The 20,439-nt window shown below is 38.6% G+C and overlaps 2 protein-coding genes across 6 annotated transcripts in view; one reads left to right on the top strand and one right to left on the bottom strand.

The window, feature by feature from the left end:
- Pi3K21B (phosphatidylinositol 3-kinase regulatory subunit alpha) overlaps nt 1-13,707 on the bottom strand; it is a 51,828-nt gene extending 38,121 nt beyond the window's left edge. The window contains exons 1-3 of one of the 4 annotated variants that reach the window (XM_089851852.1): nt 12,810-13,707; nt 6,485-6,562; nt 3,290-3,337 (exon numbers count right to left, since the gene is read on the bottom strand). In XM_089851852.1, the coding sequence (XP_089707978.1) occupies nt 3,290-3,337; nt 6,485-6,562; nt 12,810-13,158 (475 nt within the window). In that variant the 5' untranslated portion in view covers nt 13,159-13,707. Of the gene's footprint in view, nt 1-3,289; nt 3,338-6,484; nt 6,563-12,809 lie in introns of those variants that run through there. The other 3 variants (XM_089851850.1, XM_089851851.1, XM_089851854.1) reach the window with 3 other exon arrangements.
- Nucleotides 13,708-15,354: 1,647 nt separating this feature from the next.
- On the top strand, nt 15,355-20,197 carry LOC149625091 (medium-chain acyl-CoA ligase ACSF2, mitochondrial-like). 2 transcript variants are annotated; one of them, XR_016374520.1, is made up of 14 exons: nt 15,355-16,909; nt 17,116-17,244; nt 17,314-17,367; nt 17,437-17,603; nt 17,658-17,769; nt 17,833-18,074; nt 18,140-18,231; nt 18,302-18,375; nt 18,528-18,635; nt 18,708-18,856; nt 18,928-19,069; nt 19,494-19,604; nt 19,676-19,941; nt 20,004-20,197. XR_016374520.1 is itself a non-coding variant. In XM_089851856.1 (13 exons), the coding sequence occupies exons 1-13, from the start codon at nt 16,694-16,696 to the stop codon at nt 19,799-19,801; spliced, it is 1,722 nt and encodes a 573-aa protein (XP_089707982.1). In that variant the 5' UTR covers nt 15,355-16,693; the 3' UTR covers nt 19,802-20,197. The 2 variants fall into 2 exon arrangements, 1 of the variants encoding a protein (XP_089707982.1); XM_089851856.1 differs by having other exon boundaries at nt 19,676-20,197.
- Nucleotides 20,198-20,439: the final 242 nt, after the last annotated feature.

Here is a 20,439-nt window from a genome sequence, read left to right as displayed (position 1 = left end):
TGGTAAAGGGTGGTTTTAAATGGTAAAGGGTGGTTTTAAATGGTAAAGGGTGGTTTCAAATCCGAGCAGGGTTGTTTTAATTCGGTAAACAGGCTAAGAAAACAGAAAACTCACTTTCAAAGAGGTTAATAAATATAAAAATTTAGAGGCCGCGAAAAAGCGGTGGAAATACCGTGTTTTGGCGCGAAGCGAAAGAATAGTCTGCTATTGGTGTTATACAGTCTTTAAAAGTTTGGTCTTGTACTTAACGATGTTCACGATTACCATAATTATAGGTTAGGATGAGTTTAGTACAAGTAATCAAGAGGGCAAGCGGTGTATTTTTCATCGTTCCGAATTAGACGTAATGGACATATTTTTTTGATTAGGAATTGTGAGTGAAATATATTTTCTACCATATTCCCAAGGGTCATAAATTGTAGCTAAGGAGTGGTACTTTCGTTTGAAATCAGGTGACTGAGCGTACCTTTCCTCAGTCGTTCTCGAAACCTTATTTGCTGAGGCCATGGCAGTGACATTCCCTAAAATTTCCATTAATTTAATATGCTTAATTTGGGTACTCTGCTAATTATTGTCGTATCTTCTCGGGATGTTTTCCTACAATCTCGGGATGATATTTAATGGATTCGCGATGAATCATTGATATTTTAGGCCTCGTTTTCTCCGAATTGAAGCCCCCAAAACAAATTTAAGCCGATTTTTAAAAAAGTGTTCTGAATTAGACGTGTTCCGAATTAGACGTCACCACCCTACGTTTGTTTAATTAAAATTTATGCAATATCGATATTTAATTCAGACACTAGTAAATTTAATATTTAAATAGGTGGTTTTTTAAACGAGTTAGCTAGGCGTATAGCAACAATACGAAAATGATTCTACGGTCAAGGTTAAGGTTTAATATACGCCTGACTGGTCTTCGCTAAGATAAATCGCGTTTGGAGAAACAATAGAAATACATAAAACATTACATAAGAAGAATCCATTATAACATTCCGATATTTTGTAGAGGAATTGTAGGATTACGTTCAGGGTTGGCAAGTTTTCCACACAGGGCCGGTTTTTAACAGTGAGGACGTCCTCACTGCGTGATTAAAACCGGCTAAAAGCGTCCTGGGAAAAACCTATTTTCCCCAGTTTTTCCCAGTAGCGGACAGGTATTAAATTATTCCTTTCAAAAAGAAAGACAAGGCTCGTGATAGACTTAGTTTTACCAAGAAGCGATATCTAGTTTCTTAGGGAGAAGGTACAAATTCCAGCTCGATCTCCAGTCAAAACGTAGGTCCGGAGTTAATCCCCGCCTCTAAATTACATCCAGCATCTCATTGGCTCTTGAAAACTCACGTCAGCACGACGCGAATGACGAAAATTACTCGTATTTTCCGACTGAGGAGAGGCGAAATAGCCCGGCCTCCTTTAACGTCCCCCCTTGTATTTTGAAAGGGGGACTGGGACTATGGCGCGCGAATACTTAGGCATCTTAAATCTTCTCCCTAATAAACTAGATATCACTCCTTGATATTACTTTTTCAAAAATTAGTTTTCCCACTTTTCCCCAAGTAGCCAGGTCTCCTGGTGTAAATGGTATCAACACTCCTAGTTTGAAAACCATGTTATATCATTAGGTCAGAAGTACAGTGAAAAACCACTACATTTCAGGAGAAACATACTACTACTACTCTATTAAAAACCTCTACCAAATAGCAACTGTTTAATTAAATAAAGAGGAAAACTATGTTAATTCTTAATGACAAGAAAAAATGTAAAAGAATTACTAAGTTACGCAATAACTCATTCCCATCCTTATAAAACACGAGAGAGCGTCGCGCGATTCGTGACCAGTAACGATTTTGATAGGAAAAAAAGGGACGGGGGCGTGGTATAAATTTCTATTTCTTCAGTGTATATTATTTAACTTGGATACCTCGTGCATACATTGCTTTATTCACGGAATCCCGCCCCTTTACGCGACTCGCAAGGAAATATATTCATAATGACCTTATATTATGCGCTCTTAAAAGTACCCGAGGCAACGGGCCAAGGTCAAATTTCAAGGTTAAGGTTCTAAGTATAGGTAATAGACCTACAAGCCTAAATATACACGGTTTTAAAAAGATTTTTCAATTAAAAATTCCCTGAATTTTCTAGGTTTTCCCTGACGGTTTAAAGTAATTTCCCCCAAGTAAGTCAGATTACCTGCGATTAAAAATGATTAGTACCATCAGAAGTAGATAATACTTCTCTTCGAGAGAAGTGTACCTACCACAAAGCGGGCGTGGTAATTGTAACATGATTCTTGCTAACATCCCTTAGTGCTCAAGGTTACTAAACCGAATCACATACGCCATGTAAATAGTTCCCTCATCATTACTCTATTAGCGCTTAATAATTTGCCAATGCTTACGGGTATCAACGATAGCATTTTCATTCCTTATTCTACCAAGTGTATTTGCCCATAACTACAGTGAGAAGACCGAGGGATGTATCTTAAAATGGCTCCTAAACTTTCCCTCAAAACGGCGGCGAACTATAAAGAGGCTTTAAAGTAATGGCTGTACTACGTATGCAAACGTGATACCCTTCTATCTCTTAGCTCAGTGTCATCCCATACTGAGCACGTATTATTTTACCAAGTGTATATGCGCATAATAACTACAGTGAGAAGACCGAGGGATGTATCTTAAGAATGGCTCCTCACCTTTCCCTCAAAATGGCGGCGAGCTATACAGAGGCTTTAGAGTAATGACAGTACTACGCATGCAAACGTGATACCCTTCTATCTCTTAGCTCAGTGTCATCCAATTCTATCCCCTAGTACAAAAAGCGCGCCCAAAGGGAGGCATACACAGTCCACACCCCTCTCTACCACCACTAGTCAGTCGGCCGACGTTTTGTAGGTCAGATTTTCGCCAATTTTCCATTTCCCCAAAATTCTGAGAAATTTCCCAACAAGGATTATAAGCAATAGAAGGGGCATGCGCGGGAAGAAAACGCGCGGGATAGGCGCATTTCTCCTTCAATACATTATCCCTAAATTAGGGAGAATCCTTGTTACTAGGGCCAAGAGGAACGAACATCTTTCAATACTAAATTTTTAGGGACTCCTCTCTTGAGAACACGTTACGTTGTTGTTAGGCAGGGTAAACCGTTCCGAGGTAGGGTTTGAAGCGCGTGCGCAGAGACGTTAAAGACGCGTGAATTCCCGCTCGAATTAACCTCGCGCCACGGAGAGCATTAATTAGCCCGGGGATCTTTTCAAAGAAATAAAGAAACTGAATGGAAAGGGACTCACCTTTACAGATCATTCCAACTGGTCCACTCCCCCATATATAATCGTTGCCTGAAAAAGAAAAGCGAAATATCCGAATCAGTTCCTAGAATTCCCGGGCAAACTAGGCCTAAATACGTTTCATCATAAGTTTATAAGATATGTTCCATAAGTGTATCACTGGTTAATGAGAGCTTGTCGTAAAGTGACGTAGGCGAAACGTCATAGATTCCCGTAAAGCGACGCCTAGTGAGGCGCTGTTGCTAAGGGCAGACTAAATAGGAAGATGGACTGCAATTAACCGAGTGTAGTCAATTCTCGCGTCGTTCTCGAACAAGCTCTCAGTAAGTTACGAAGTATAGGAAGTGTCATACTTATGGAACATATCTTATAAACTTATGGTTTCATCTAATAATGCTTCTAACGAAGAGCGGGGGGTCGGACAAACTCGTCTAAAATCAATCCAAACAACAGTTTTAAGTTGAATCCCACTACAGAGGTTCCAAAATAATATCAGAAGGGTATAATAGAAGGATGATACTCGATATCCTCTTAATAATTTAGTAATGTAACATGATTCTTACCAGGCGAAGGAGCCCTTTTTGTTTGCTCTCCCGCTCATCAAACTTCAGATGGGATGGTATAGCACCGTGCTATGGTGAATTCCATAACTGTTTGCTACTAAATCCTCAGCAATCAACCCACAAACCTTGATTGTCTTGACGCGGGACAAAAAAGCAACACAAGTGTATGCGCCTTGGCAAATAGTTAAGCGCTAATAGAGTATTGATAAGGGAACTATTTATCGCGTATGTGATTCGGTTTAGTAGCCTTGACCACTCCAAATGTTGGGAAGAATCATGTTACAATTACCCCGATCGCTTTGTGGTACACTTCTCTCAAAGAGAAGTTACTTCTAATAATGTAAACCAACTTTGGTAGATCAGAACACAGGCTATTCGTAAGGCACTTTAAAACTCCCGAACGGGGTTAAAGTTCAAATCGTCCAATATAAAATGGAACTAAATAACCCACTTCCTCAAATAAATCAAATCTGAATACAAAATGAACACTATTTTTAATAAACCTAGATTTAATAGGTCAGAAATCTGGTAAATTAAAAGATACGGTAAAATTCCTTGACGGGGGGTTCAAAGTTCAAATTGTCCTATATGCAAAGATACTAAATACTTTGCTTTAAATCAATTAAAGAGTTGAGATAATAAGGTTTTGATACGATAAGAGTTAAAAGATTTTTAAATATCTTGTACATTAGCCAAAAAATCCAGTTGTCAAAAAATTTTGGTTTTTGGAATCGAATGAATAGAAAAGGGACCTTGCAGATTATAGATTATAGATTCAAACCGGTTGAATCCGCTCAAGTTAAAATTAATAGTTTAAAAGAGTGACAAGATATTTGAAAGTAGGCGCCCCCTTGCTGTTGCATGGGCGAAAAATAAAATGTAAATGCATATAAATAGTCTTCAACTAATGCCATTCGTGTTAATAAGAAGCGATATCTAGTTTATTAGGGAGAAGGTATAAATTCGCGCTACATTTCCAGCTTTATCTCCAGTCCAAACGTAGCCTGTCCGGAGTTAATCCCAGCCTCTAAATTACAACCAGCATCTCATTGGTTCTTGAAAACGAACGTCGGCGCGACGCTAATGACGAAAATTACTTGTATTTTCCGACTGAGGAGAGGCAGCGAAATAGCCCGGCCTCCTTTTACGTCCCCCCCCCTTGTATTTTGAAAGGGGGACTGGGACTATGACGCGCGAATGCTTATGCATCTTATACCGTCTCCCTAGTAAACTAGATATCACTTCTTGGTGTTAACTAAAACGGCTGCAAATCGTCTTGCGAGGTTATGTCGCAACATGGGACCTAAGGAATGTTGTCCATTGTTACTGTGATGGTCTAGTTTGAAATAACCGTATGGCATTAAGCCTTTTAAATCCTAAGAAAAGTGCATTCCTACTTTAGTGTACCAGAAATAGAGGAACTGAAAATGAAGTTTATCACCTATGGGAGTTTTCTCAAGGGACAATTTTTACACGTTTAACTTTCAATTTCGGTTTAATTGACTTTATTTATTGGAAGACTTCCCATTTCTTATAAACTATTTGATGCACTTCTTCTGGCTTGTCAAGTTACTAACTCGGCGGTAGGGGAAAAAAATCTTTGTTTTAATTCCTGGAAAATTGCGCAAATCATCACGTAACGACGAATTAAATGTATACGTGCATAAGAAAACGTCTTCTATAATTGGAATAGCTCTTAGTTTCATAGACTTCTTATCTAATTCTAAATAGGGCCAGGAAGTCCCCCTACGACACTATTTTAGCCACTTCCAAGTTCCCCTGCGACACTATATTAGCGACTTCGAAGCCCCCTGCAACACTATTTTAGCGACACTTCGAAGTCCCCCTTGCAACACTATTTTAGCGACACTTCGAAGTCCCAGCTCCCAACACTATTTTAGCGACACTTCGAAGTCCCAGCTCCCAACACTATTTTAGCGACACTTCGAAGTCCCAGCTCCCAACACTATTTTAGCGACACTTCGAAGTCCCCCTGCAACACTATTTTAGCGACACTTCGAAGTCCCAGCTCCCAACACTATTTTAGCCACTTCGAAGTCCCAGCTCCCAACACTATTTTAGCGACACTTCGAAGTCCCAGCTCCCAACACTATTTTAGCCACTTCGAAGTCCCAGCTCCCAACACTATTTTAGCCACTTCGAAGTCCCAGCTCCCAACACTATTTTAGCCACTTTGAAGTCCCAGCTCCCAAGTTCCAACACTATTTTAGCCACTTCGAAGTCCCAGCTCCCAACACTATTTTAGCCACTTCGAAGTCCCAGCTCCCAACACTATTTTAGCCACTTCGAAGTCCCAGCTCCCAACACTATTTTAGCCACTTCGAAGTCCCCCTGCAACACTATTTTAGCCACTTCGAAGTCCCCCTGCAACACTATTTTAGCCACTTCGAAGTCCAAGCTCCCAACACTATTTTAGCCACTTCGAAGTCCCAGCTCCCAACACTATTTTAGCCACTTCGAAGTCCTCCTGCAACACTATTTTAGTGACTTTAAATTCCTTCCCAACACTATATCGTTTAATTATAATATTTCCCAAAATACGTCCAAATGACAGATAAGACTAATTAGACATTGATGTGTAGTAATTAGGATATATAATTAGTACGATACTTACAATGTTTGCATAGAACAGGCGTGACAAAAAAGGCTTCTCCTAGTTGATGTTTAGAGTTGTTTTGAACGATTGACCCGGCTGTAAGAACGGGAAAAAAGTTTTGCATTATTAAAAATTAAAATATTTATTTATAATATACATTTTCCCTTAAGATTGTATGGCAACAAGGTGTGGAAACAATATTTAAGATATAATGCAATATAATTTAAGAAAATACAGTTGCTTCTGCCGAGATGAGTTCCTTGAAGATTTCATCTAGTTATGCCTACATTTTTCTTTACAGCTACAGTTGTCTTGGGAAATAGGCTTATTGGGAAACGAATTATTGTAGACTTCATTCCAATTCTGAGATTGTGGAATAGCTGCCATATTAATGGCGGTGATAAAATGTTTCATTTATATGACGGTCCGTTATAGGTGAAATACCGCCGAAAAGTGAAACAGTTGAGAAATTTGTTCCTTTTCTCGGTTTAAATCAAATTGGTCTTCAATTCAGTTAAAAATTCGCTAAAATTCAATTAATTTCCTCAAATATATCCATAAGCAGAATTCCTCGTAAATTAAACCAGAATTTCATCATAAATCGGGAAATAAGATATAAATGGCTCAAATCTGAATAAAAATGTCACTTAAAATACAATAAAAATCAGCCAATAGTTGCCTCAATTACATGTTAAGGCGATGATTGCCGAAAGCCGATCATAAAATCGGGAAATTATTGCCGAAAAGCCATCGTAAAATCAGGCGATAATTGCCGAAAAGCCATCGTAAAATCAGGCGATAATTGCCGAAAAGCCATCGTAAAATCAGGCGATAATTGCCGAAAACCCATCGTAAAACGAGGCAATACTTGCCGAAAACCCATCATAAAAGCGGGGCAATAATTGCCGAAAACCCATCGTAAAAGCGGGGCAATAATTGCCGAAAACCCATCGTAAAATCAGGCGATAATTTCCGAAACCCCATCATAAAATCAGGCAATAATTGCCGAAAACCCATCATAAAATCAGGCGATAATTTCCGAAAACCCATTGTAAAATCGGGCAATAATTGCCGAAAACCCATCATAAAACCAGGCAATAATTGCCGAAAACCAATCGTAAAATCTGACAACAATGATTGGAATTAAATGGTAAAAAAAAACAGCCCATAATTAAGCGAATTCGATCATAAAATAGGCCATAAATCGTCCGAAATCGATAATAAAATAAATAAATTAGCTAAAATTACCCGATCAAAAATCACCCAAAGAATTCTATCGAAATCCGATCGAACCAATCTCGGGTAATTCGTTTAGAAATGTGGGCTATACCCTAGCTACGCAACTTTGGAACGAAACACTTTGTATGACCATGGAGGTTTGATACTTACGAAACTATGTATATAGAGAAAGGGGGAATATTTAAAATTCATATCGTTAAACCCGCGCGTATAAATGTAGATGAAATACGCGTTGGAGAGAAAAATGTGTTGTACCAGCAGCGGTTGCGTAACTTTGAATATATGCGGCGGTAGTTTACCTATATAGCTACGTAATATATTAATAACGTATAGAATAAAAAAATCTAGAGCAAATTATAGAAAAGAGTGGGGAATATAATAGGGGCTTATCCTTGGTTTTAACAGAAGTAAGATGAGACTAGAAGTAAAGAGCTCTAACATTGGTAGTAGATCCTGGCACTAGTGAACAAATTTGAGGATTTTATGCCTCTTCCATTGCGCCTACACTAGAGAGAAAAAAATTGGTCGAGTTCCAATAAATTTCCTACCCCCTTCCCCTCAACCTAAAGCCGCGGAACACGGACGCAGCTCCTTGAATCTAATTCGGCCGTCCACCGCCGCGAGCGTCTCACGTTTTGGAGGGAAAACTCAGAAACCGCTACCAGGGGGCCAACCGTTGGTGTGTTATCAAGAATATTCACTTTCGCCAGGTGAAGAATTTGGTTAGCTTAGCACTTCTAGTCCCTTATCCTACTTCTGGTTTTAATCATCAAATAAAAAGTTGTCGAGTTCGTTACAAAAAGGGTTCATACGAAATTTGAAACAAGAGTTTTCACTGAAATTTCCAGGATTATTATCTTCCTATAATTTAGTACTTTCCACCTATACTTCGGTTTATTTCTAACATCGATATTAACTTCAATTAGACAAGTCAGTAACAGAAAGGGGCTTAAGTTTAAAATAGCTATAGATCCATTCTAAATCGATTTGTTTTTAGTTTCTTAAGATGGAAGTAGCGATAATCTTTTAAAATGTTTTGTAGAGCCTAAAATCTTTACTAAATCCATCCATTCTAAATTGTAGAAAGAGCTTAAAGTTTGTCTTAAAGGGAGGGTGAAGTAGAAAATTAAGTGATTTTTTTATCGATTCTTCTACTAATTATAAGACCAGTCTGCATAGTGAAACATCCAGGAAATTCCTCGAAATGATTTTAAAATTCAAATTAGGTTCAGATTTTAAGGATAATTTTAAAGAAGGACCTCCGACCAATCGCGTAACGTCCTGCCTTTTTAGCCACATCGTATGATGAACATCTACGATGAGGGTCTTTAGTTTGACCTGCAGGCCTGTTGGTGGTGGTGGTGGCGTGAAAGAGAACTGCCTTAGACAGTATAAAATTTTTCGATCGTCATTGAAGGGAGAGTGAATGGGAGAGAATTGTGGTGAGGTGATATTTTTCGTTCGTGTATTTTAAAAGGAAGGAAATTATGATAGTTAGGTTAAGCCATATACCCTCCCTTAAAAATTCCTCTTACCCGTCGACAATAAGAGTTTCACGCTTCCCTCTTTCAACATTCAAAGAAATCGAGGGAAATTTTGAAAGCAAAAGCAAGTATTTACTGACGTTCTTTTTAGAATGGTCTTAAGGCACCGGGATATTACAATTATTAGGTGTTTTACCGAATTCTTTCTCTTTCAAACTCTTCTGACCACAAGTTCATGTTAGAAATTTATAAGAAGCGATAAGTGTGCATCGGCATAAGTCTATGTTGTAAACTCATCGAGAGGATAATCACTAAAACTACCTGTTCTTCGATTCGCCGGAATATTACAATTACGGCATAAGTAAATTAATACGGGTAATAATTCTATCACCGTTTAGGGTAGGGCATCGAGGGGCTATTCACTCTATTTTATGCCCGGTAATTTATTTAAGCATTGTAAAAGATATCGCTATTCACTCATTAGGGTAAAGTAAAGAGGGGTTATCCACTCATTAGGGAAGGTTTAGAGGGGCTATTCACTCGTACGATGTGGCTACTATTACGAGCCCTTGGGTCGCCTTGTTATTAATAAAATTCTCGTGGCACGTTCCGTGTCGAATGAGATTTATCGCGAGATTTGATAAAATTTGCGCGCGATGTGACAATCGTGGCGCGAGACATGGAGCATGCCACGAGAATTTTGTTAGTAAAAAGGCAAGGCGTTACGCGATTGGGCGGAGGTCCTTCTTTAAAATTATCCTTAAATCTGAACCTAATTTGAATTTTAAAATCATTCGGAAGTATTTCCTGAATGTTTCACTATGGTCTTGTAATTAGTAGAAGAATTGATAAAAAATCACTTGATTTTCTACTTCACCCTCCCTTTAACATCCAGCTTACTTAAATCACTTTCCGCTACCTAAGGACTACTCGACTACAAACGTACAAGTGACGAAATCGGTGCAATTTCGAAATGAAAATCAGCTAAACAGTAAGGCATCTCATTCATCTTAAAAACTCTCACGTGTTCCTGAGAGAATATATGAAATATTATTGGTCTATGGTTAACTTTTATCTAATTCAATCTCCAAGTAAGATTTGTCAATGTAAGTTTCCACGCTGCGTGTCTTTGTCAGTTTGTCACTATGGTAACAGCGTCATTTGCGATTATGTAACGGTAACAGTAAGAAAACTAACACTATATATTGTTCCTCGGTTGTTATTGGTCGCCCCTGTGGCCAATGGGATGAAGTTGAAGTTACGTAACACTAACGTTGGGAGCTAAGCCCGAGCCTCGCACCTAAAGGGCTTCCGCTTGAAAGGGGCCTTTCGGGGATAGCTCTAAGGGCAAGGATTGGATTGGATTGTATACGGTAGTAGAAGCTGTCTGCTCCGCAACCTTCCAGTTGAAAATCGATTAAAAAGAGGTTACGCAACTGGTTGGTATCAAACATTTTCCACAAGGACTGGAGCACTGGGATAAAATTGTTCTCTGTTGTGGTTTTGAGAGGACAACTCTAACAATGCGTGCGAAACAAAACATTGCGCAAATATTGGCAAGATTCGAAGTATCTTTCTTAGGTCATTAGGCTTAAAGGAAAAGTTCAACTAACGTAACCTTAAAGGGTATGGGAATTTACAATTTCATATCATATTTTAGCACGAAAGTGGTATTATATTACACTTTCAAGTCTCTCCTTTCAAAATATAAAGTTTTTAATATAATTGAACCAAAGTTTCTATTTTTAAAATCCATTGGAAAATCACGAAAACTCAGCTTCGATATATAAATTATTTTGTCTTGTCAGCTTGTTCGGTTGGTTTATGACATCACACGGGCAAACCTATACAAGCGAGAGCGAGCGCGAGCTATACCCGTCTCGTGCTCTGTCTATGCTTTGATAGCGGAGAGAGTGGCACCATCTCGCGTGCGTGACGTCAAAAACAAGAAAACGTTGTAGCCTTTCTTAAAGACTTTTAAAAAGTGGATTTTAAATAATTTCATATGAAGCATTTTCAAATGCATATTGCCAAATAATTAGAAATCGGAGAATTAAAAGCTTGATATTTCTGAATTCACAGTAATTAATTCTATCTTTTGCTATATAAATCAGAGGTTTTTCAAACGAAGCTTCTCATACCCTTTAAAAGAACGGCCTTTTTCTAAATATAAAAAGAAAAATACTAAAAATGACCTCTAATTACAAAATAATTATCATATAATTAGTCTTAAAAATAATCAAGGACTACTGTGCCTTCCGCCATTGGTTTAGTGACGTGACGTCTGCTAAACCGAACCCACCTTACCCTTACCAGGGATAGATTTAATTTTAGAAGTAGGAATGGAGAACAGAGTAACGTGGGCGCGCGTCAGATTCCCGGACCCCCTTCCACGGGACGGAGGGGTATGAAAGATAGCGACAGAGGTAAAAAGGAATTACGTATTTTTCGCCGTCCCCGTCAGCAACGTCATCAAAACGTAGTTTAAGTGAGCCAATAAGATAATTTAAACTTTTCGTTACGTGATGGAGGGAGGGGCTCTATAGTTATGGGCTATGAGTCGGACTGAAGTAAATACTAACCGTTCTCCATTCCTGCTTCTAAAATTAAATCTATCCCTGCCCTTACCTCTCTCAGCCTGTGAGAACTCAACCAATCCCTTTAGGGGTTATCTAACCTTTTCCTTTAAGGACCCCGCGAGTTCCATAAAATACTTTTCAAAACATAATACGTAACTATCTTTGTCTTTCCCTGACCTATTGACCAGTGTCAATCTAATCTATGGTTAATATCCCCTCCCTTGAAGGTACTTAACCTCTTTCTTTTTCCTTTTAAGCCTATCGTAAAATACCATTTAAATTTGTCACCCACCATAAATTAAAAAACGGTTATGTAAAGGATGAATCATTACACCTAGACAAGTCTACAATTAACAAAAACGAAAATTTGTTTTAGGTTGCGTTAGCTTTGTCAGTACAGATGTAATTGCGTTAGAATATTTCGAAAAGTTAGCAAAGCCTTCCCACCCCACGTGCTTTCATGGAAATATTACATTGCAAGCTTTACAAAGCACAGCTGGTTTTCATTTTAAAAGCGGCTTGCTAAATTACAATTGTATCCTAACAACCCGTACATTTAGTCAATTCTAGGTGTATTTGGGATAAAAATTTCATCTTAGCTGCTAAGTTACATCGAATCGATAATTTTTTGAAACAGCTCCAAATGGCGGGAAATTCTAAAACCACGTGTTACATCTTGTAGAGCAGGTGGCGCCATCTAGCTACGGTTTATCGTAACAAACTTAAGAATCTATACTAACCCGGTAATGGCGCGTCTTTCATTACATTTAACTCTTTTATTTGAGAGATTAATACGCGGTGCTGATAGTATAGTTTATGCATAATATATTATCTTTCCCTTAGGCATTTTTTCTCAAATTCAAAATAAGATCTCTCTAAAAAGACTAACTTCTTAATAAACCAAAACAATTATTTCTAAATATCCTACGATGTTTCTGCTTAAAAATTGATTTAATTTTTTTTACCAAAAATTGTTTAAAACATGGGCACGTAATTTTTTTGATTTTAATTCAAGAGAATAAGGAAAAAGTAATGTCTTACACTTACTAGGAGAGTCACCGTATCCAGAATCTTGCAATTCGGGTGGTGGTTGAAGTCCCGGTACACGTGGTAGCACTTGTGGCCTAGGCACTGATCTTTGAGGTACAATTGGGGGATAAGTAATTGTTTCGGATCTAAGAAAGGCCACAAATTTCCCTGGAAAGTATCCAGATTCTCCAGATCTTAAATTTCTTCCAAGCACCCATCCTTTTGGATTTTCTTCCGTTCCTTCCAATGGAAACTGGAATGGCTTCTTAACTTCAATAATATCCCCCACCTCAAGAGTAATTTCAGATTGACTGTGTTTTTCATATTGATAATTTGAGCGGTAGAATAACAGTTCCCCCATGATTATTGACACGGACGAGGCTTAGGCTAAGCCTACTGTCATTTTAAACTGTCACGTCTGGCTTACAGTACTCTGTAAAGATTGTACTGCAAATGGAATGTATAAGGATAAGGCTCCACTTTCCAAAATGATTAATTTCTTCTTGGGCATAATTGAAAGCGCGGTTTACACGCCCATTTTGAAGCACGCGGTCGAAATTGAGCCGAACATTTTAGCATTTAACCAAGGGCGGCGTTTTTCGAAAAATCAGTGCACATAAAATCATAAATGTGAGTCTTTGTGAGATATTTCCAAACAGAAAAATGGCCAAGGCTTAAGGCGTACGGCTTCCGCCAAAATGTTTTTCCCGGAAATTAATTGTTTACGACTTTTAGATAAACTCACACAATAAGCGTCACTCCAATTTTTTCGTATTTATTATTAAATATTAATTCAGTTACGTTTTAATAAACTGTTTGAAGAAATTTTAAAATTTCACGGAGTGATTCCCGTTTATACACTTTGTCAAAAAAAAGCACAGGGCCAGCCCAACTTTCCAAGCCGAGAGCGCGGCTTTTTTTTTTTTTTTTCTTTTTCGAATGGTTGGGTGGGTTGGCACGTGCGGCCGTGAGCCATGGTGCCAGGCACGCCGGAACGCCCAGTGCGAGAATGGAGTTTATTTAACAACAAAAACTGTGAGGGGTCAGGGGTGAAGATGTAGACCTATTCAGCGTCTTAGGTAGGTGAGGGAAGAGAAATTGGATTTTTGAACCTCCCCTTTACACGTCGGCTACGTCGAGGCGCACCCTTTGAGGCCGGAGCAAAGTGTTACCCTTCCTGGGATCCTGGCGCGGCTCGCCAACCTAAGCTTTTCACTGATTGGACGAGTGGTGGCGTTATTTTAGTAGGCGCGAAATTTTAAGATTTCAAGAAACGTGGTTTTGAATGAACTAGAATCAATCTTGACTTTTTTTAAAACTGTGAATAATTAAATTCATTAAATTTTAAGGCTTTGTTTTGATTGAGAGTTTTTCCTAAAAGTACTTCAGAAATTCCTTCCTCTCTTTGTATTGACGTCAGACGACTTGTTTTTTGGATAAATAATTTCTTTTAACATTAATTTCGATATTGCAAAGTCATTATTGCTATATGCTAATTAATGAAAATTTTCCTCGTTAATATTTTAATTGAGCTTTTGCCAATGAATTAGATGCTTATCAAAATTAATTAATCATGTGAGAATTGTTCAGACAACGGTTGTAGCTGCACAATCAATGGTTTATAACGATATTTTTACAGCCTTCCAGCCCTTCCTTTTAAATTTTGAACTCTTCCAAATTTTGAATTTCTTTAAACCTAGCTTCGTCTTTTTGCGGTTTTAAATTTTGGATTCTTTCAAAACACGTGACGTCGATGGAAAAACCATCATTATGCCCAACAATAGGACACTGTCAGGGGTGAAAAGATTTTTCCCTTTAGTGTACATTCATCGATATATTTTAGATGCCCAGGTTTTTGAAAACTGTTTTAGAACACTGGACCTCCAACGGGACAGGAAAAGTCTTGACTTCCATTTTAGAAACCGAGCAATTTTTAGCGTAGGGATAGGGGTTGTTGTTTTGGGGAGACCTTTTCGATTTTGAAACAAGTCACGAAAATACTTTCGTAAATTCTACGTGTGACGGTATTTATATATGGGTGCGTTTATAGATCGTTTTCACACATGGAGGATTCATACCATTTACACCAGGAAGCCGGGCTATCTGGAGGACAAAAGCAGACGGGTTTTTGTCCTCCAGATAGCCCGGCCTCCTGGTGTAAATGGTATGAATCCTCCATGTGTGAAAACTATCTATATTAGAAATAGTCATATTGTGAACTTCACAACGTTTACGCAACCCTTAATTCCCATTTCTTTTAAAATCCACCAATGAAAATCCCGTTTTGTTTTTTGTAAGTAGCTCCTAAGTTACCCCTAATCACAATTCCCTTTAAACTATATTTTTACTCTCAGTAAGGAATTAAAGGCGGTCTTATTTCCCAACTTACGAGTGACAGTTTTGCTGTAGAGCTTACGATATTTCTCCTTTCAATGTGCTATTAATAACGGTTTGCGCGAGCATAAGTCGCGCCACTCACTCACTACGCACTCCAGTGTGGTCGCTAAAATTATACCAAAACTTTATTTCCCAATACCACCCGGAAGCCGATCTTTTCTTAACCGCTTTTCACCCCATACTACCATTATTGTGTTTCGTGTATTTTCCACAAACCACACTTTCAAGGTCACCTCTTTCTCAATCCTTTATTATACGTCACACTTAGAAAAAATGGGGGTATGCATCCCTCAGTATTGGGACATACAAGGGTGGTTAATACATTGCCGTCTCACGTAATCTCGTGATACAATAACAGGGTTCGTACGGAACCTGGATAAGACAGGGATTTAAAGTTTTGTACTAAAAGGTCAGGGATTTCGTTTGGTATATCAAACCATGCTATTCGAGCAATGCTAAATATGACCCAGATGTGATGAAGTGGGCTCTGGCAAAATTTCGTCAGGGATAACCGTTGAATAAGCTGGAAAAGTTAGGGCTTTTCAATATAAAAATTTCGTCCAAAGTTAGGACTCCGAACCCTGCAATCGACAACAGCGCAGGCGTCAAAACGCAAGATGGAAGGCAGAGTTTTACCCCCGTGTCTTTCCCTCTTAGTTTTCATCTAAAGCAAACATGCTAAAGAGTCGCGTTTTTCAGTCCCGTTAGAGATCCAGTGTTCATGACCAGCGGTAGCCGATACACACTCGAAAAAGACGTCCAAACTCCCATAATTCATTTCATCTCCGATGTTGGACGGCCGCATCGGTGCCACCGTCGACAAATAATACCTTAGCAATTAGTAAATGAATTATTTCTCTCTAGTTTAACAAATAACGGGTTTAAGGAAAATATTTTGTCGCATATATTCATCGAAGCCCACGGGCTCAATAATTATCAATCATAAATATATAAATTTAAAAAGAATTACAAAATAGGCACAGTTCCAACAGGATAATAAGGTAAAATTCCTTTAAAATTCGATCTTAGCTTTCTTATTTTTTCTTCTGGGTATAAAGGAGTATATAAACTGTTTTCCGTTAACGAAATACATTGATTTTCACCTGAAAACATAGCAGAAAGTAACAAAGAATCTTTGTAACGAAATTGAAACTAATTCGATAAATAGAAGTCTACAACTCGGAAACGTCTTAAAATACACTTCGATAAAAAAAGAAGTTCGCCTAACTTAATCCGTTGCGTTAATAAAAGTTCGTTATTGATATTGTGATCTCTTCGGGTTTATTAACTTCCGAATTAAGTCGTAACGAGGAACTAACTACCGCTGTACGTAACGAAATCACGCCACTCGAGTTCTAATTAAAAGGGAACTTGCTGTTGGCAGTTCCTATACCTGTTTGGTTGAGAAACACCGCACCGCAACAAACGGATACTCACTCTGCTTCCGCCGGACGAAATTATCTTGTTCGTTATTTTATTTATACATAAAAAACAACACCATGAACGGTAACACCGTAAACAAAAACAACATGGATTCTGATTCTGGTGTGCCCGGCCAGGGATTGTCTTATTACTACCAGGCGTCTACTTTAAAATTGGTCTATACCACTCTGGGTGAACAATTAAAACAATTGGCTCGAGAATGTCCCGAAAAACCAGCCGTGATTTCAGTTCACCAAAAAATTAGAAAGACATACTCGGAATTTAATGACGAGGTAAGTTTTCATTACATTTTTATCTTTGTGAAGACCCTCAAATTCTTGCAATTACTTACTTAAGTAAACAATAAGCTAAACCCTTGTGTAATGTAACCAGGGAATTAAGGTGAAATTCATAAATTCCACTATTAATTTACCTTTAAAACGCGTAAATTTAACACAAATTGGTAGGTAATTATTATTATTGAAACGTTTCTGTTTAGGCCGAGACCTTGGCAGCAAATTTACTAGCCCTCGGTTTGAACAAAGGCGACCGGGTTGGGATTTGGGGTCGTAACTCTTACGAATGGATTCTCTTCGAGTTTGCATTGTCTAAAGCTGGCATGATATTGGTTAGTATATTATATCAACGAATTACGCGCTTCTTAGCTTTTTAGGGGTTAATTTAACGTCTTTGTTAGGTAACCATTTGTCCAGCGTACCAGTCGGATGAGTTAGAGTACGCCTTGAATCACGTAAGTATAGTCTAGTGGTCAATACACGGGCAGTTCAAAAGATGCAAGCTAGGACATATTATATTGCAGGTTCAATGCAAGGCATTATTTATGCAAGATAACATGGAGACGATTGACTACTACGGGATTTTATGCAATATTGAACCCGAAATTGTTCGAAACAAATCCAAAACAGTGTCATCTAAGACACTTCCGCATCTGAAATACGTTTTTTTGGATTCCGATGCGCCGAAAATGTAGAATCCTAAATTTTAAATTAATTACTAGAAATTGAAGTTTAATTCATTCAGGGGGACATTAGATTTCAAAGAACTTATGAAACCACCCCAAAAAGCGATGCTAGATAAGCTATCCGCCATTAAAGCCCAACCGGACGATCCATTTTGTATACAATTTACCTCCGTAAGTTAAAATGTGGATGACCTTACTTCGCGTTTCAAGGTTATGATGACGTAATCTATGTAGGGTACAACTGGACGAGCTAAAGCGGCTGTGGTATCGCAATTCCAATGTTTCAACGCGGGTCGAGCCGTGGCGCGTCGTATGAGCTTCGACCATACGTTGAGATTTCTCATTCAGGTACCATTGTACCATACTTTAGGTTGCGTTATAGCGGTGAACGCCATTTTGGCCAGTAAAGGTACCATCGTAATACCATCCGCCAGATATAACTCAGTTGATTCCTTAGTGGCCATCGAAAAAGAAAGGTAATTGCGTAGCTTGGAGCGTGTTTGTCCCCAAACACTGAAATGGCACGCTTTTTTTGCTATAGATGTACCTCAGCATTTGCCGCTCCGGCCATGATGGTAGACATGATAAGCAAACCGGAACTACAATCCATTGATATTTCCTCCCTTAAAACGGGTACGTACGAGCATCCTTTTCTGTTGTGAATCTTGTTAACTATAAAATGTTACGCTGTGTCCGTTTGCAGTTGGAATGGGCGGAGCCTTCTGCCATAGAGATGTCATTGAAAAATGTGGCGCCATTTTGAAAATACAAGTACTGGTAAGAGTTGACCTTGGGAATAGTAATTCTTCACTAATCTATGATATCGTCCGGAAGTTGTAATACTCGAAGCCTACGACACCGTTGTCATTGGGAAGATACAGACTAGGTAGAGAATTACTTTACTTACGATATCGTACTTATTAATTAAGGTTGGATATGGTTGCACCGAATCTTCCGGCGCCATAACATTGTACGATCCTAATGACAAGTCAAGTCACTTGCATAATACAGTTGGAAAACCTTTGGATCTATTGGAGGTAAGTAACAGCGACACTGTATCGCGATTCGTTTCCTCCATTGGTTTCTTTCTGTACCCTACCACCACCTAGATTAAGATTGTGGACGAAAATGGATACGTCGTACCAGTCGGCGAAGAAGGTGAGATACTGCTTCGCGGACCTAGTGTTTTCTTAGAATATTGGGGCGACGAAATCAAAACGAAAGAAGCCTTGACATCGGATAGATGGTATCATACCGGGTAAGAATAGAATAGATAATAACATTGTCTCCTAGACGATGACAAACTCGTTTAAATTATCATATCGGTAGTGATTTGGGTAAACTAGACGAGGAAGGCTATCTCTACGTCGTGGGTCGACAAAAGGACATGATTATCAGAGGCGGGGAAAACATATACCCCGTTGAAGTCGAACAGTTTTTATTGAAACACCCTGCTGTCAAGGATGCGCAAGTAAGTATAGGCAGAAGTAAGATGAGACTAGAAGTAAAGAGCTCTAGCATTGGTAGTAGATCCTGTCACTAGTGAACAAATTTTGTATTTTATGCCGCTTCCATGGCGCCTACACTAGAGACAAAAAAATTGGTCGAGTTCCAAAAAAATTTCCTACCCCCTTCCCCTCAACCTAAAGCCGCGGAACACGGACGCGGGTGCTTGAATCCAGTTCGGCGGTCTACCGCCGCGAGCGCCTCACGTTTCGGAGGGAAAATTCAGGAACCGCTACCAGAGGGCCAACCGTTGCTGTGTTATCAAGAATATTCACTTTCGCCAAGTGAAAAATTTGGTTACCTCCATACTTCTAGTCTCTTATCTTACTTCTGGCAATATTAATTACGCTTTAAATAACTACGCGATAACTTTATCGTTCTTTTGAAAGATTGTGGGCGTACCAGACAACAAAATGGGTGAAGAAGCTTGCGCCTGGATTTCACCAAAACCCGGTATGATTCTGAGTGAAGACGATATTAAATCATACTGCAAGGGAAAGGTAATAATAACTAACTCGTTCAGTGGGTACGAAGTCGCTCGAGAACCGATTTTATTTACAAACACCAACAGATAACGCATTTCAAAATACCGAAGTACGTTTTCTTCGCGGACTCATTTCCCACTACCGTTTCCGGGAAAGTTCAAAAATTTAAACTGATAAATTTCGCCCTGGAGAAACTAAACTTGAATCGATGAGGAAATACATTGAAGCGATGGCTACGTCTTTCCCTAAACAGTATCACACTCTATGGGGACATAACATTGAGTGCCAACTCGCTGTTCAACTCCATATTATAAACTTTCACTTTTTAAAACCTGGAGGGCTTTAAGATATTGTATATAACTATAAATCCATTTAAAAAAAATTAAGATAAACCTAAATGATTATAATCATTAGGGCATCTCATTTCCTTCTTCCTTACTACTACGAGGTTTTCGAATTACACGTTAATAAATCTCAGCTTTATCTACATTGTACACTACTTACACTTGAAGTTTGAAAGTATAAGTTTGTTTTAATTTGTGATGGATATTAATACTTATTTTTGTGAAATTTTTTCATTTAGTATCATTAAAAAGTTTTGCATTTTTTTCAATTATCATTAATAATAATGTATTACCAGGGATAGATTTAATTTTAGAAGTAGGAATGGAGAACGGTTAGTATTTGATTCAGTCCGACTCATAGCTCAGTAAAGAGCCCCTCCCTCCAACACGTAACGAAAAGTTTAAATTATCTTATTGGCTCAATTAAACTACGTTTTGATGACGTTGATTGCGGGGACGGCGAAAAATACGTAATTCCTTTTTACATCTGTCGCTATAACCCCGCC

The sequence above is a fragment of the Phalangium opilio genome, unplaced genomic scaffold (assembly GCF_054372755.1).
Source record: "Phalangium opilio isolate 3A_F unplaced genomic scaffold, DU_Popi_V2 ptg000105l_1, whole genome shotgun sequence".
In the NCBI taxonomy this organism is placed as follows: domain Eukaryota; kingdom Metazoa; phylum Arthropoda; class Arachnida; order Opiliones; family Phalangiidae; genus Phalangium; species Phalangium opilio.
Note: the sequence above shows the minus strand (reverse complement) of the source record. Positions and strands in the feature narration are given on the sequence as shown.

Excerpts from the sequence above, each read along its gene's own strand:
- LOC149625091 (XM_089851856.1), top strand. The coding sequence starts at position 16,694 with ATGAACGGTAACACCGTAAACAAAAACAACATGGATTCTGATTCTGGT. Across the intron at positions 17,368-17,436 it reads TAGAGTACGCCTTGAATCAC|GTTCAATGCAAGGCATTATT; the intron begins GTAAGTATAGTC and ends ATTATATTGCAG. Across the intron at positions 18,376-18,527 it reads TTTTGAAAATACAAGTACTG|GTTGGATATGGTTGCACCGA; the intron begins GTAAGAGTTGAC and ends TTATTAATTAAG.